The sequence below is a fragment of the Antedon bifida genome, chromosome 5 (genome assembly GCF_963402885.1).
Source record: "Antedon bifida chromosome 5, ecAntBifi1.1, whole genome shotgun sequence".
Lineage (NCBI taxonomy): Eukaryota > Metazoa > Echinodermata > Crinoidea > Comatulida > Antedonidae > Antedon > Antedon bifida.
This window is the reverse complement of record NC_136230.1, coordinates 181,911-199,686: the sequence shown is the minus strand read 5'-3', so window position 1 is coordinate 199,686 and position 17,776 is coordinate 181,911. Positions and strand designations below refer to the sequence as shown.

General features: G+C 30.2%; 1 protein-coding gene across 3 annotated transcripts in view; it reads right to left on the bottom strand.

Annotated features, from left to right (window-relative positions):
- Nucleotides 1-20: 20 nt before the first annotated feature.
- Nucleotides 21-17,776, bottom strand: part of LOC144843003 (protein O-mannosyl-transferase TMTC4-like) — a 52,186-nt gene continuing 34,430 nt past the window's right edge. The window contains exons 6-14 of one of the 3 annotated variants that reach the window (XM_078699636.1): nt 12,840-12,946; nt 12,066-12,341; nt 10,463-10,665; nt 8,681-8,858; nt 7,495-7,814; nt 6,473-6,614; nt 4,528-4,642; nt 2,341-2,453; nt 21-1,871 (exon numbers count right to left, since the gene is read on the bottom strand). In XM_078699636.1, coding sequence (XP_078555762.1) covers nt 1,656-1,871; nt 2,341-2,453; nt 4,528-4,642; nt 6,473-6,614; nt 7,495-7,814; nt 8,681-8,858; nt 10,463-10,665; nt 12,066-12,341; nt 12,840-12,946 — 1,670 coding nt within the window. In that variant the 3' untranslated portion in view covers nt 21-1,655. Of the gene's footprint in view, nt 1,872-2,340; nt 2,454-2,488; nt 3,782-4,527; nt 4,643-6,472; nt 6,615-7,494; nt 7,815-8,680; nt 8,859-10,462; nt 10,666-12,065; nt 12,342-12,839; nt 12,947-17,776 lie in introns of those variants that run through there. The other 2 variants (XM_078699637.1, XM_078699638.1) reach the window with 2 other exon arrangements.

The following is a 17,776-nucleotide window of genomic DNA, read 5'->3' as shown; positions in this document are numbered from 1 at the left end:
GGCATTTGGCAACTGGGGGTACTGTTAAACAACTCAATGAAAGCAGGACACTTTCTGCATTTTTCTTTTTGTTTATTGCAATCATACATCGTATATTGTTTACTGTATCTTTCAAACACACAAGGTGAGAGTAGGCACCCTCTAGTAATATCTTTAATAACTGATAAGCCACCACATAAACCCATTTATTAAAAAAAAAACACCCTCCATAAGTAATACTGTCTACTTATCTAAGGCCCTGACTGCTACCAATTAGTTATTATTTATAGGTACAGACAAAACAAGAAATTGAAAATGGTTTTAAAAATATAAACTTGATATTATATTATATTTGTTAAAATGTCAAAATAAGTTTTATGGAAGTGGTTTATCAGCTCCAATCGTATAAAACAAAATTTTAAAGTTCACATCTGAATACATTCTCAATATCCTGACAACTGTGATATTCCTGCTGAGAAAAGATATAATTTTTAACACTAATGTCCAATCTGTATATAAAATATATTTTACATTTATATTTTCACACATTTGTATAACAATACAATATATCTGTTGAATACTTTACAAGGGAATGTACAATGATAAACTTATAGTTGCAGCACACATCTACATCATACAATACAGGACAATAGACAGCACACATCTACATCATACAATACAGGACAATAGACTTAATACTGAAGAAATAAAGGATTTGATCTTGTTTCTTGAAAAAAAAGTAACGTAATAATACAGTAGTGGACATGGACACAGTACTTTTAGAGTCTTTAAAAAGCAGAATAATCACTTTAAATTTAATAAACATAATTTTTAAGGATTTTATGTGCATTAGCTCTTGGTATACCTTATTATGCAACATCCCACAGTACACAAACCGTCACAAATATGTTTATATTTTTCTCATTTCTATAAATAGTGTAATCCAATCATTTAGTTCATTGCATAAATATAGTTTAATATTATTTATCACAGTTTGATACAAAATTATTTTCACACCTTAAAATTGTTCCTTTAAAATATTATTACAGACTTACCGTTTCACACATGGAAAGACTTTGTTTATATCCACAAAATGTTAAAATATTTATTAATCTGTTCTATGTACATTATAGACGTTAGTTACTTTATTTCAGATAAAATACACACTTTTAATTATATATTTCAGACCCCAACATCCCTATTGTAAAATACTTACAAACAAAAAATCACACTGAAAGTGAAATCCAATAAAAAAATATAATATACCCTAACGTTTTGAAAGGTTCTTGACTTTCTTCTGATAGGTATAAGGTATTTTTATAATTTAAATATTCAAATTAATTATACTAAATTTTCTGTTTTCAATCCTAGTAAACTTTGTTTAATAAATATTGCATCGATTCACACAGCATTGTTTCAAAGCTATGTTACAAGACATTCATTATTTTTAAAAAATGCTAATAATTTTCTACAATTTAATTGCGTTATTTCTACAAAAAGAAAATACTAAATCAATAAAATGTAAATAACAAAAAAAAATCATGATTGATATGAGTTTGAAGGTACATAAATGATTAAACAATTTTAAAAATACAGTTCTAAAACTTTCAAAATTAAATATAAAGTATTTAGCATTTCATCCAATCACCCTGAAAATACAAAATTAACGAATGGTTTCATAAATTAATTTTGTGCTTTGCTTTTATATTGTCCAACTTTCTTAAATTATCTTGAGTGTTGGGTGTTTCTGGGTCAATGCTAAGGGCCAGTCTGTACTGTTGTTCAGCTTTCTTATGCTTTCCCCAGCGATGATAGAGTACACCGAGATTGCCGTGGTAAAATGCTGTGTTTGGATTCAGCGATATGGCTTTTTGGTAATTCTTTTCTGAATCCTGAAAAAGTACAAAAAATACAGCACAATCAATAAAAATAAATACTGTATTATCTTAGGTAATCAAATAAAATCGATTGTTGGCAAGTGTCAGAGGTGAAAACACAAGTTTAGCTTTTGCTCTGAAAATATTAATAAATTGTAATTATAACAATTAAATAATTGTAAATATAATTATATATAATTGGGATCAATGCTGGTGGGATTTTAGTTTTAATTTCACTTTTATCTATAAACATTATTTAAGCATTTTTAATCTAAAAACTAATTAAGCTAATAAATAGTACCTGATTACTATGTTTTTTCATAATTGAGATGAGTTCCTAATTATTTTAATTCAAACAATAATTTGTTAAGATTACTAATAAACGACATACGAGAGTTGGCTTAAAAAAAAAATGTATTATGGAATACACAGGTTTGCTTTACACTGTACACATATTACAGGTTGTAAAATAAGATGTAATGACCTCATATCTGGACGATTTTCCATAAACATTGGCTAATGCAAAATAGATAGAAGCTTCATTGGGCAGATGCTTGAGGGCCTCTTCAGCGACAGATTCTGCTGTCTCAAATTGACCTACAAAAAAGAAATGAATATTTAGAAAGAAACCCATAACCATGTGTAGAAAGAAGTTAAATTTATCAACAAATAATTCAGTTTTTAAAACTGCAGTGCAAATTGGTGGTCCTTAATAGATGGTTATTACTAGTGCTGACTGTCTATTGATGAATGACAGAAACGTTTCACTTTAAACACAAGTCTTTTATATTAAATTATTATACATGGAAATAATTTGGAAAGTGTTTTCACAGTTCCTCTAGAGGGCCACCAAGCGATAACACACTAATAATACCAGGGGATCATGTACCACTACTTGGGAACTACTAACTTAGATATAAGAGTGAAACTAAAACCAATTATCTAACCTCTTTCAGTCAATCAAGGTAAATATTGGACAATTAACACATTTATGATTACAAACAACAACATAGTATAAAAAAATTAAATTAATGTTAATATCCTATTAGAAAATGGTTTGTTATTCAACTTTTGTACAAATCTAAGCACCATCTATAGCAGTAGAAATATATTATACTAAACCGTTTTTCATTTTGATTTTATATGAAAGATCCATAAAAAATATCATCAAACCTCTGGAAAAGAAGATAAAAGTATCTAGATCATCAGCATTAACCTCCTAAAGTTGAATTCCATCTAGAACACTTATGATTTATTAGTTTTAGCAGGTGATCACAAACATGCCACTCAATCTACATGTCAATCATCTAATGCCTAATGCTTTCTTTTCTCATTAATCCAGTCAAGAAATATAAATCATATTGGTACCTTGCTTGGCAAGTTTTACTTTCATCATATTTTATTTTCCAATCATTTCTGAAATTACAAGTTGTAACCAATCTGTGGCAACAACCAATCTTTATTTAAAAAAATGCTGTTTTACATTAAATAGGTTACTTACTGTAAATTAAAACAACAATAAAAAATAACACATTTCATATTTATTTTAAAAATTAAATCATCTGCCTATTATACTATATTAATTAATTGAACAACTACCAATTAGTATGCATAAATACAGTATTACTCATTTTTTGGTTTAGCATTTAAAGAAAAATCTGTACAATATTAAAATTGGGAATTGACCATTAACTTCTCAATTTCCATTGCTTTACACAAAAAAGGAAGAAATAATGTCATATCACTTTTTTCAAAATGAATTCTGAATATCATCATCACCGTTATCATCATAATCACCATGAAGTCTTACCAATCTCTTCCTTAAGAAGAACAATATTACGCCAAGCTCCAACATGATCAACTTCCAGTTTGATTGCTTGTCGCCAGGCACCAGTGGCTTTATCCAACTCACGCTTAGCCAAGAACTTTAAAATATAAAACCCATAATGCATTGCACAACATTCTATCCAAGTGCAATGCATTTTGGGAAGTGTCTTGAGGATATGGATATGGGTGATCATGATAATCTAAGTGGCAGTTTGTGGAGGATGATAAGAGATACAGTAGTTGAATATACCAAGACAAGGATACAAGCCAACCACACAGCAAACTACCTACAGATTTATTGAACATATTGACATTTCAAGCAACACACAGTAGTAGATTACAGTATTACAAACACACAAACAAATCAAGAGTGAGTATAGTAGAATGGTGTAAATCATAGTGTTTTGGTTAGAATGTTGTCATACTGTTTATTTCAAAACTATTGCAGATGTTTGTTTTATGATTATTATTAATAAATTGTTACTGAAATTTACTGCGAAAACAAATTTAGTAACACTTTAATTTTGATATTTTCAATATTTTCAGTCTTTTATTTTAAGGTACTGTAGGTCTACAACAATATCTGAACCCGGTTTGGGGTATTGTTTGAAAGGAGAATAAAGAAAAAATCTAATAAATGATATTGTATTTGAAAGTAATTTAGGCCTAACACAATTTATATGTTATAAATGAGAGTAGAATGTTGGATAGAATTTATGGATATGTTAGAATTGTACACGATGTCACGTTCAAGAAAAACAGAAAACAGTACAGCGACACAAACAGGACTTTACAAAATGGATCCAATAAGTTTGAGAAGGATGTTGAGAGAGGGCGGTCTTACCTAGATTGTCAAGCAGTAGTATTGTGTTACTCCAAGCCTGAGCATGATCTTGCTGAAGAGATGACGCATTGAGCCATGCTTGTAACGCGTCGTCATGACGATGCAGATCGAGGAACTATCCAAGCATTGAGGAGCAAGGAGGATAAACATCATGCACAATGATCAGATTAATAATGATTTAGAAAAAAATGATCAAAATGGTTTGTATGCAAGTAGTAATGGTTTATACATCATAGGTTTGATATGATAATGTGTCATTTTAAAAAATGATATAAAAAAAACTGCAATTTTGCAAATTTAATGAAACAATTTTCATAGTAGTAAATTATAATAATTTAGCTTTGAGTAGTAATAATAGTAGTGTAAGTAGTAGAACAAAAATCACTGCAAAAGTGAGATCCATAAAAAAAAATGGAAAACAGTTCTTAGAAGAGCTTATATATCTAAGTGCTTAAATTTATGATAGTTTTGCTCAAAAAAGCACTAGTGAAAAATATAAAAGCACACACTACAAAATCCGAGTCATTAAATGTAAATCACGATTTAGAATACACATAGAACATATTTTATGCAATTTTGTATGCAAGGAGACACCATTCTGTGTAAATTAGAGCTCTTCTGAGATTAACACAATAAATTGCCAAAACGCTGGTGCATAATTTGTCACAATAACTGTTGAGTGATGATAACAACTTTAAACATTTTTATAATAAGAAAAATAATTGATAATTAACCTAGTATCCGTTAGTTAATGGATGGGTGCCTGAAAGGGATTGCTACTAGGAGCCAATGAATAATGTATAATAAAAAGCATGAAATATCTACATACTATACTCTAACTAAGGGATTTATAGATTTTCAATTGGAATTAGATTAATTTTATTGCAGATGGTAAATAATGAAACATGTGTTGAATATTAATGTGATACAGTAAATATGATTTATGAATGTACATACATAACAGTCACCTAACCCAGAAAACATTCAGTAGATATTAAAGGCCTAAATTCTGTTTATAATGTTTGATGAAAAAGTGACTGAATTTGTACAGGAAACGAAACAATGGACCCACCCAAATGGTGTCTGATTTGAGTTCACTACTTTATACTATCTAAAATAAATATAGATTTTATAGTTACAATAGATGACATTTCAGTTTATAATAACAAATAAATGCATCAACAAATTTATCTAATATTTGCAAACAGAAAAATTAAAATTTCACATTTATGTTTATTTCAGCAAATGACTGTACGAAAAGATTAATGTATGTATATATATTTTTTATAAGCCATTTATTCATTCTGATATCTCTTAAACAAAAAATTGCACCTGTTAAAAAATGTTGAGATAGAATTTGAGTATCAACTGATTTAAGAGATTGAGATATGTTTTGAGTTTTAACTATTTTTTCTGTGAATTTACATGTGCAATGTAATATTGATTACATAACATCTCACTGAACTAAACCATCTGACCCATAATTTGAAATGAAAGCAGAATTATGTGGATTTTGATCTTGGGTATTAGTTATGTGAACGGAATTCTCTAATATTAAATAGTTATATTTCTTCAGTAAAGTTATTAGGTTACAGAATTTTTATTTTTGGAATTTGAATTTCATACCGTATATTTTAAATTTTTTGGAAAGTTAGAGAAATAGATATATATAAATCCAAAGGTAAATTACTAAAAATAACAATGCTGTGGGATCGAAGACTGGTGTCCCTCCAGCTGCCGCTCTTATTGAATTGAATACTTTATTTCAGAATAAATATTCCATATATACAACAAAAATTAATATAAAATGGAAAATCACACTAGAATAGGATTTTTTCCCACTTAGTGAAGAGATTTGAAGATCGTAACAGATAGTTCGTGGTACACCTAACAAGATCATTTTCACTATTCACAACTTTGAATCTAATACCATAGACGCACTTACCAGATTTCCTAGATTAAAATAACAGTCAGGGTATTTTCGTCGATGCATTAGAGCTGTAAGATAACTGGTTTCAGCTTGGTCATACTTCTTCAGTGCAGCTTGTAAAATACCGAGGTTCATCCAAGCTGCAGCAAACTCAGGCCTGACAAAATAAACAGCATACCTTGAGCACATGAGCTAGATGAGTACACTAACGTACCTATGGTTTATAGTCTTTATCCGAGAAGCCTTGTTCTACCACCAGAACCATGAAGCGAGTGAGCCTCGAACCCTTGCCAATGTTATGACACTGTCTTAACCACTCGACTACTCACTCGCTTGAATCTATCCTGAATTTACAATTAATATGTACAATGTGCCTTTGCTGCTGTATCTTGGTGGACAAGATACTTGCTTATCATTCCTATAACTAAATTAAAATGGTACAGCCCATAATAAATGTAAAGGTAAAAGTACTGTCTTTATATTTGTCCTTAAGCTTAACTGGAAACTGAGGAAATTCGGATTAGGCACTACCACTTGGTTTAATAAGATAGTTATTGTCTTGTGGGGTTCTCATGCTTTTGAACTATAGTGGTGAAATACAAAAAACAACAACAATTATAAGCAAATTTGTCACTGACACATGTAGACCTCCGGGGAATTTTAAACTGAATCACTTTCTAAACAATGTCCCAGCTAGCACACCTGCTAATACCTGTCCTAATATTTACAGCTAACAGACTTCCTTTATTCTTTACCTGTCCCAATATTTACAGCTAACAGACTTCCTTTATTCTTTGATTTACAATTCTGCAAGGGGTTCTTATTGTATCAAGTATAAAAACAAAGGATATCCAATATTTTCACCTTAAAAATTACATAATGCATCAATATGTACTGTAGTTGTGAGTCAAGTTCCAGCTTAAATATTTTCAATGTAGCAATTTAGGAAAAGGAAGAGATCAGTATATAATTAAGATTGGGAAAAGTCACATTCATTACAATTAAAACATTGTAGTCTAGTTAATAATAGTTGTTACCTTATTTCAACAGCACTCTTTAGCAGCAGCTCCGCCTCAGTCGTCTCACCTCTGTCTTTTAAAATATTAGCCAAGTTGTTCATAGCATTATGTCCATAATTTGGGCTTAGCTGAATTGCACTGCGATACCTGAAAATAGCCTCTTCAATGTTCCCTTTATCCACAGCACTTTTTGCAATGTTATAATGAACTTTGGCATTATTTGGACAGACAGTCAAACCGGAATAGTACAGTGAATCTTCCGTCAGCCAATCATGGTTGCGATGGATGCATCGTAGAATGTGCGAAGACAGTAAACATGAAATTCCAATAAAAATAAACTGAAAAATATAGTAATAATAATAATAATTTTTAAAATTATATTTTGGAAAATTCATATAATAATAATAATATCCTGGATTTATATAGCGCCTAAATTTGTGAAACCTCTAAGCGCTGAATCATTTTTTGGATCAAACACGTATGGAAACATACTCCCATAATGCAGTATGTAATCAGTGCAAAGTTGTGTCTTGATCTAACCGGGTTCCCATTTATACACAGATTAGTGTTTTGTATCACAAAAAATAATAATAGTGTCTTCTGCATTAAAATTGTCTATATAGCAATTCCAAGATTGTTTTAATATGTACTCAAGAAACTTTTGTAGGATAGTTCAAAAGCTTTCTGATTAAATTCTATAAAGCTATTCTATAGATTGAATGTCAACACATTCAATCTTCTTCTATTAGCTAATACGGTACATATTTGATTTTTGTTCCACCATAAATGAAATCACTTCAATTTCTTATATTGAACTTCTTTACATGATTACATTGCACATGCATTTCATTTCAATTATCCATTTTGCAATGGAACCTATTTTTGTGATAATTGAATTCAAAATAAATGATTACCCTGTGCTAAGAGTGATGGAAGACAAAATATAGAGTGAAGAAGCTAATATTTAGCATTAACAACTAAGTCACGTACTTAATGAATATGGAATATAAGCCCATTGGCATTTACTTACTTAATCAATGGGTTGTTCAAAGCTATTGTTTAAAGGTTTGCATAGTTAAAATAATTTTTTGACTACATCTCTACAAATGAATTGAGAAAGTATCTTAACGTTTGGCAAATCTTTCAGTGAGTTATGCTCCAGAACACAATGAAACAAGTAAGCATAAATTTTGATTGAACTTACCATACGACATCTAGGCTTAGCATTACAAATACAATTAAAACCTAGTGTAACAATGATGGCAAATCCTAGGCTTGGCAGGTACAAAACACGTTCTGCTATTACAAATCCTACCCTGAAGAAAATGTTGGTCGCTGGCAAGAATGGAATGATCATGGCAGCTAGGCCTATTGTTAATACTCTGTAAAAACAAGTTTGAATCAAATTATTATAAAGCTTTAAGATCTGTCTACACTACCAAAGTAGTTTGACAAAAAATCTGCCCAAATATGGTAGTGATATGACAGCATCATGTCCATATATGGGCACATCACATTTTTTTGTCACATAAACTTTGATAGTGTAGAAAGAGCTATAGATTAGTTGATCACGGCCTTGTAGAAGAACACCTTTATGGTGACATAAGCTTTTCCGTGTAAAAATAAAGTATTTATTATTATATTATTATGGCATAAATAATATTAAATAAATCTAGATATGGAAAATATATATTTTGATGTACATTCTACAAAATCTATCAAACTTTTTTTTGTGGTTCCTAAATTCTTTTCTACTCTATACATTCTTAAAACCAAACATTGTGGACCAGCCAATGGTTTTAAGGTATTTGAAACGAAACATATTAAAGACAAAGTACAGCGTGGTACATTACTGCTAATATGACTAAACATGATATTCATAAGGGCTCTTCAAATTGCTGTATTAAAACATTACTGTGTAACAAAAATAATGATACCAGCAATTATAGCCCTGTTTTGAATTCCATGTTTTTATTATTTGAGGAAAGCTCGTTGACTACAGACGAATAACATATTCTGAACATGTGTCACTTTGGCATTACCTTTTAGTACAGCAAATTTATTTATTACATCTCCAAACACTTTCAATATTAGGATAGTAGTTTGGATTTGCAGTGAATTTTGTTTGGATTGATAGTATAGACAGTGTTGATTGCAACACCTTTAAGCTGCCTGCTGTTTCCTGAACACTACTGATAGATGGATTCTATGATACATCAGTTTAAAGGAAATTTATCTTCAAATATTAACATGACGGTGTGCATATCAATAATACAAGATTTATATTAGAATTCTATTGATGTTCCAATGAAGGTAATTTAATTACCGAATGTAATCGAAGCCGGAAAAGAGATGATGTGACATCGTTGTAAAATCTTTGTAATGAAAGATGCGATTCAATAAAGATAATTCAGATTGATGAGAGAGCCCCAAATAAATGTAATCAGAAAATGAAAAGTTAGATTCTGTAAAAGGATTTCAATAAGTTGCTGATTACATTTGTTATAATGTGATTTTAAAACATTGGTTTGAACTTTGTTGCTGAAATGGCCTTGTTTTCTGGAAATAAAGTTAATTTAGTGAGTTTGGAAAGTTTTTATTTAAGTAAATTTTTTTCAAAATGCATATGTTAAAAATATGCCATTCTGTTTGGTGTCTTTAATTTAATATTAAACTTTAATATAAATTCTCTTTTAATGCATAAGACATAATATGTATGTATATATGTATATGTATATTGATTTCTTAGTATTATTTTACAGTTTCAGATAGTATTATGAAAAACAATTATGGCTTAATGCATGTCCTGAATTTAATGTTCCTTTGCATATACACTGGTTTCAAATTTATCCCATCTCAACCTGACTAACAATTTACCACTTTCTATTAGAAGTACATACATTACTACACATGTATTGTGGACCAACTAATGCTTGAAAGACTTATTTCACTAAAAAAAAATGTGCTTTTCTTCTGGTCAAATTACCTTTTATTCTGACTAGGAGGACTATATATTGCTTTGTACAGAATCGTTGCAAGGCTTAGCCAAAACAGCAAGACAGCGAGAAGACGAGGATCAGTTGCGGATTGGATCAGGCTAATGCAACCCATTGCCCAGTCAAAACACAGCCAACTAGGCTGCAACAGCAACCATACATTTAATGAGTAGACATAGTTGTAGTTTATTATCTGTAAAGAACAAAATGTAACTAATAATAATATGTAATATTTACTCAGATCATATATATATCAGAAACAACATAAGATAGGGATAAGAGTTGGGTTGAGGGTTTTTTTCTCAGTATTATATAATTGAGATTTGATGCTATTTGAAGATCCATATGGACGACTGTCTCAAACTCAGATTATTTTAATTGCATATATATCTTTGCTTGATACACTTCACAACATAAAAATTACTCTACAGTAGATTAGAAATGTTTGCGTAAGTGTACCTATACAACGGCATCTAATTGCTGTAGCGTGTACAAGGCCTTCATGAGCTGAATTATCGTTTCACTCAATTAATTTAAAGTGTAGTACAACCATGACATGAAATTAACCTTGAAATTTTACTAATAAAGAGATGCGTTTGACACATAAATTACTCAATGAGAATATAAGAAATGCATTACTGTAGCTTTACATGAATACATAGCAATATAAAAGTTTAAAATATCTCTTTAAAAATGTATAGACAAATCTAAGCAAGCACTTAAGACCATCAATATATGAATTATGTATATTTGTGTATGGTGACAGTGAAAAGGTGTCAGAAGATTTACATAAACAAAGAAACTTATGAATTATTCATAATTCTTAAATGAATATTCATAATACTATAAATGTGAAATTTTACTATAAATGTCAACAATTTTAAATAAACTGCGACCTCAAGTTGTAAAGCGTTGAAATATAAAGAAATTTAAAAGCTAGTTTAAGCTAACTTGAGTATGTATATTATAATATAGAGAAGTGTTTAACTCCACCAATATATCACAACAAGGCAAGACTGTGATAAACGATATTAACATACTCTTGATTAACAACGTACAAAATGGTCACCTGAGACTTGTATTGATTGGTCAAATACAACATGTAAACTACTTAATGCATTTGGTAGACCAATGATGAAATAAAGAGCTTCTGGCTACCGGCAGCTTTTATTGAATTCTGTAGTCAGTAGGCCAGTAGTGAAAATGACAAGCTATAGTGAAAGCATTTGATAAGTATGGTAGTTATGGCAGCCTCCTGCTGGCTATGCAAAGCTAATGTAATTGTAGGCCAGTAATGGAATTGTCTTTCAGAACAAACTATAAGCTGAAGGGCCATTAATGTATTTTGTAGGGCAACTATTGAATGTAGTGTAATTGTTTAGAGGGCATGCCTACTGGGTCTATTTGACTTTTCATGTACAGTTATTATTTGGAAATAGGATCAGAAAGGTCACAAGTTTTAATGCTATATCCTAATGTGGTAGGCCTACGGCATTATTTGATTCACTTTGAATTAAGAGAAAGTCTATGATGTCATTACATCTCATTTCAACGACATAACAATATTATATTATAAATAAACTGTATGCTTACTCGAACTAATAAACTTTCTGAAAATGATGCTGGATTGTCAACAGGCTGAAATGTTGGTGGACAACCCATAATAAAATATCGACCTGTTGCCATGGCAATTCCGGAGGTAAATAGAATAAAGTGGCGCTTCAATAAAGACTGGATCCAAGGTGAACTAGCAGACATTTTGTCTTTCATATTGCTACTTTTATGACCTGTATATATGCCTACTGCTCTAAAGATATTTTGTGGTGTGATTCGACAAGCAACGAGGATGTCATAAGCACTACAAAGTCCCTGAAAGATAAAAAAAACAATTATAAACAATTATAAATTTATTGAAGTATTTTATTTATTGTAGTACTGATATCACTAGTGGAGAACAAACAAAATCAGACGTACAAAAGTATGTTTGTATCTCATACAAAAGAAGTCTTCAAACTACAAACAAGTGGAAATAATATTACAGTACTTGTATACACTGGTTCAATTTTGGCGCTGAATTTACAATAACAATTGTACTGATATCGCCTATAAATTCATCATTTTACCATTTACAGTAACATGGTTAACATATTAGCCTATAAATTACCTACACATGGCATTATTTGTTAATAATGACATTTTGGATTATTGTAGGTTGTCCTCACTTCAATTAAGTAGTACAATAATGTCATTGCAGTTGTTAGTTTGTCACTTCAATTGAGTAGTATTATTTACAGAAACAAACAGCGTAAATGGAAAATAAAAATGTATATTTCATTTAACAAACTTTAGCATGATTTTAAGACTTACAATGACTGTTAGTCCTTGTTCTTTACAAAGCATGGACACCATACACGCCAACATGGACAATAATAACTTATTGGTATTGAAACTTCTTGGTGGGTGACATGGATTATCTGAAAATACACCGAATAATTCAATAGAAAGTCTACATAAATAACTGAAAAACTCTTAAAAACAGACAAAAAGAAAGCATTGTAAAGCTGTCTACACTATCAAAATTTATGTGACAAAAAAATGTGATGTGGCCATATTTGGACATGATGATATCATATCACTACCATATTTGGGCATATCACTACCATATTTGGGCACATCACACTTTCTTTATCAAACTAGTTTGAGACAGAGCTTAACTCCTTATTATGTACATTCGTTCTGCTGGGATCTTGTGAGTGAATCATGTTTTGCTTTCAGTGAATCTTTCTAAAGCCAGAATCGTGACAAATGCCTATATTCAAAATAAAATTACCATCTCCATAATGTTTCTTCTGAATCATGAAATTTCAACAACAAAATCTAATTTTCTGAAGTTTCATTAAAAATTTGAAATTTGCAACAGCGTTGTAATTTAGTTGAGCTATGCATTGTTTAATGGATCTGGCCGATTGTATCCAACAATACAAACATTATTAACTATTACAGAAATTTACGAGATGTATTATAAGCACAAGTTGTACGGATATGAAATGTGACTGCAAAAGGAAACATATTTATTATGTGTTTGCTAAAAGTCATCTATGCACAGAAAAAAAACAATTGAAGACAAATTGATTACGAAAGGAACTAAAGTTAGTAAATTGGAAATGTAAATGATACATAAATTGATGTGGAAATGTTTTCAGTATTAACGACTGATGTGAACTATAATAACAAATTTCAAGAAAACAATGGAAGTCTGGAATTCTGTTTAAAGCAAACACTTCTATAGCTTGATCAATACTTGCTCAGCTGCTGCTATTTTTTAATTTCATTTTTATTGTAAACAAATATGAAATTTATTGTCATTTCTAGCAAAGATTTTTAACTTTTACTTGAACGATATTTATTTTTATTGCAAATACATGTCACAAATTTAATTTGTTTTGGTAATAAACAAATCTGCTACAAAACTATTTAATAAGTCCCTTTCTAGATATATTTGTTGAAGATAAATAGTGTTTATTATTTATTATCATTTATTGATTATTATTTTCATAAATACAGTATTTTCTGTTTGCTGTTAATAAAGAAAAATAAAAATTAAACATTTGGATGACTAAAATGAGTTTAAAAAACAAAGACTTTTAATTTCAACCAATGTTATGACAGTATTACAAAGCACCGCTGATTATGAGCTTAGAATTGTGCGCTATATAAAGTGTAAATGTTAATGTTAAATGATTTGTCGATCCAAATCGTCTGTATGGACACTAAAGCATTTCAGGTCTTCAGTTCTTGGAAATCATTAATCTATGTGTATAATCATTAGTAGTTTCAATTCAGTAATGTTCACACATTCCCAATAAAAATGATCGCGATATATGTTGTTGAGGTCACACAGACGTCAGACATTTACAATTCACCTTTCTTAGATTTGAAATTTATTTTGGTGTTTTTGACACGGTGTGAACCATGAGGCCATTTTAGTTATCAATGTGTAATAAAATGATAGATTGGGTTGAAAATATGTACATTCTATATTTTAAATGCTTTTTATGACTGAAACTCGCAAATATTTATTAAGATTTCAGCATACATCAAACTGTATTACTACAGGCTTTGATCTATTTTACCTGAAGTAAACCTGCTCATTAACTGATTCTGTAACTAAAGTCTTAGTTTTAGGTATGTGGCGCAGTGTGCTGGACGTTGGACTACCGATCGTCAGACCTAGGTTCGAATCCAACTCTCGCCGCATTGCTTGTATCCGTAGGCAAGATACTTTACTTACGTTGCCTCTCTCCACCCAGGTGTATAAATGGGTACCCAGTTAGATCTACACACAACTTTGCGCTGGTTACCGGCTGCATTATGGGAGTATGTTTCCATACGTGTTTGATCCCAAAAAAAAAAAAAAAATACTGGGGTAATAATGCTTGTAAAGCGCCTTTGAGCATGATTACTCATGAAAAGGGCGCTATATAAATGTGGTATTATTATTATTATTATAATAAATTGTCAATACACCTGTACTGTGAAAATGTTACAATTAAATAAATATTATCACACCTTAGCATAAACTGACCTTAGAATCAATACAGCTTGCAGGAGTATTGTTATAACACGTCAAGTTCCTTTTACATAACTTGATTGATTCTAAATCAATACTTAGGCATTAAGTGATTTATATTTATAACTAAAGAATTGATGATTTAAAGCATTAATGGCTGTAATAGAAAGCTACTATCAAAATCTATGATTTAAATATTTGTACAATATCAGTGACTAGTGGAAATATGTAGTTGGATAGTATGTTTTTAAATAAATAATTTAATATTTTTGCATATTTCCTACAAAAATATTGATCTATAAGCACTAAGAAATAAAAAAATAGGTTTGCACGAAACTAAAAATTGGTTTAAATCTAAAAATTAAAATCTTTGAAAAAAATGGAAAGTTTAGACTTGATCTTTTTTTTAACAGAAACTAGCAAAATAAACATATTATTTACTGTATGGTATTGGTATTTGTATGATAAATTCTTTATTATGTTAATTTTTGCAGGTTTTTTTCAATTTCTTACTCACTATGATACCATTTATTTCACTGTCTTCACTTCAGATGGCGAAAGCAATAATCTTTGTATGAGTCACTTGTTTAGAAGATCATCGTACAAATCTGTTGTATATCACAGTCACACGTTAATGTCGTTTGAAATGACTATTAACAATAAAGCACATTCAAACAGTCTTGGTAACAATATAGTAGGTTATTACTGTAATACCAGGTTAATTATTATTTCATGGCATTAACGTAGGCGTTGTTACTTTGTCTTTCATAAGAACAAAGGTTGTCTGATTTTGCTCAGGAGAGTAGGTGGCAAATAAAAAAAACCCAGCAAAACTACAATACGAATGCTGCTGCTGTTCTTATTGTTAATGCATTGTTGGATCATAGGAAGGGCCTCGGGATGACAAATTATAAAATGAAGTGCTGAACTTAGCCTATTATCCTATCTTTTGTCTAAGTGTTTGAATCTTTTTTTAGTATGACTGAACCATTGCAATAAGGATCAATAATAGAAATTGATATTTTAGGACATTTTGTCCCATGAACATTAGTGCACTCACCACCCAACAGTTAAGAGTTTTAACCGTCTAAAGCACCCAACACATTTCCATTGAATTAAATTTCTTGTCACAAAAGAATTATGATATTATAACATCATACTTTAGACGAAGGCAATGGATATAAAATATTGGCTTGATCATGATAATAAAAATGTACCAAAAAATATACCCACAAAATATTGCTTTTTTAAAAAAACATTTCTTTCCTTGTGGAGAACATGAGGAGAGAGAGGCTGCAGTCAGGAATATAATTGTCTGCCTAAAATGGAGATTTAATTTAGAAATGTTGTTTTTGTTTCTTCCAGCATCCATGTCTCTTGTGGTTTACACCTTTAAGTGTATGTTTACACTCTGTTATGGTTGAGTAGTGTAAACAGTCATCACTCAATCAACATGTTTACTGAAGGGATCAAGCTGAAATACTTGTGATTTATTGTACCATTATATATGCAAAACAACTGATACAAATCTCACTGTGTATAGTTTATAACCTATGTAGCACAATGTAGTTTATGCAGCTAAAACCATTTAAAAATCATTTGCCAAAGCTGTAATTGTTCTAAAATCACAATCTGGAACTTGCTTTTTGAAAAAGTGGCACTGGTTGATAAGGGATCAGTTACTATATGGAATTTTCCATCTTTGCTTTTTCAATTTTTCATGCCCATTTAGTGAAGCTTTACCAAATATATGGAAGGCAATTCCATTTTTGTTTAATTGCCAAAGACCCATTATATTTTTCAGTTGTTGGTTTTACAATACTAGTGTTTTTACAAATCAAATGGAGTCAAAGCACAGGTAATACAGAATTCCCACCAGACCAAAGACAAGCTGTCAAATCATTTGTACTTCTCACCTCTAATGTTTTGCTCAATTATATTTTAATAGTTGATTGCACACTTTCAAAGGTCTTTTTAAATGGAGACACATGCCACCGATCACAAATTTTGTATTGGGTTCGTGAAGTGATACAACACACGCCAATTTTGTTACAGTAACTATAGTCACAGTTATATAATTGAAGCAATTAATCTGTCCATGTTTCAAATTAGATTTTTCTCGTTTTTTTTCCTAAACTAATGAAGTTGGAATCTAATGTCACATAATAATAACCTTGATTATCAAGCATACAGTAGCTACGTAGTTGCAGTAGTTTCTGTATATTATTTAACACTTTTGTAATTTACAGGTTTTTAAGATAATCAAATGTAATATAAATTGTTATATTTCACTTTAGCGCTAATTTTGATTGCAGTAAAATATTAATTTACATAGGCCTACATATAATAAACTTTTCCATTTCTAATGAATTTTAATATTATTGATTGATCTCTCAATTAGTAAAGGCTGACTTGAGCTATGATCAATTAGTGACATTTCAATATGCTTATTGGAGCCATATTATCGAGCAATAACAAAAACAAATTAATTTCAACATATTGCTATTCAGTTTTTCAACGCATTTCAAATTCTCAAGGCCAATGATACATCAAGAAACATAGTTATTACTTACACACTCGCACATCACTATTCATGTGTTACGGTTTGAACTAAAAAGTATGGTTATACTCGTTAACAGAATGAAGCAAAATCTGGAATTAAGACCAACGAAGGTTTAACAAATCTTTTTAAAATAGCAATGATGAAAATAGAAATCATTCCATTATCCTTGTC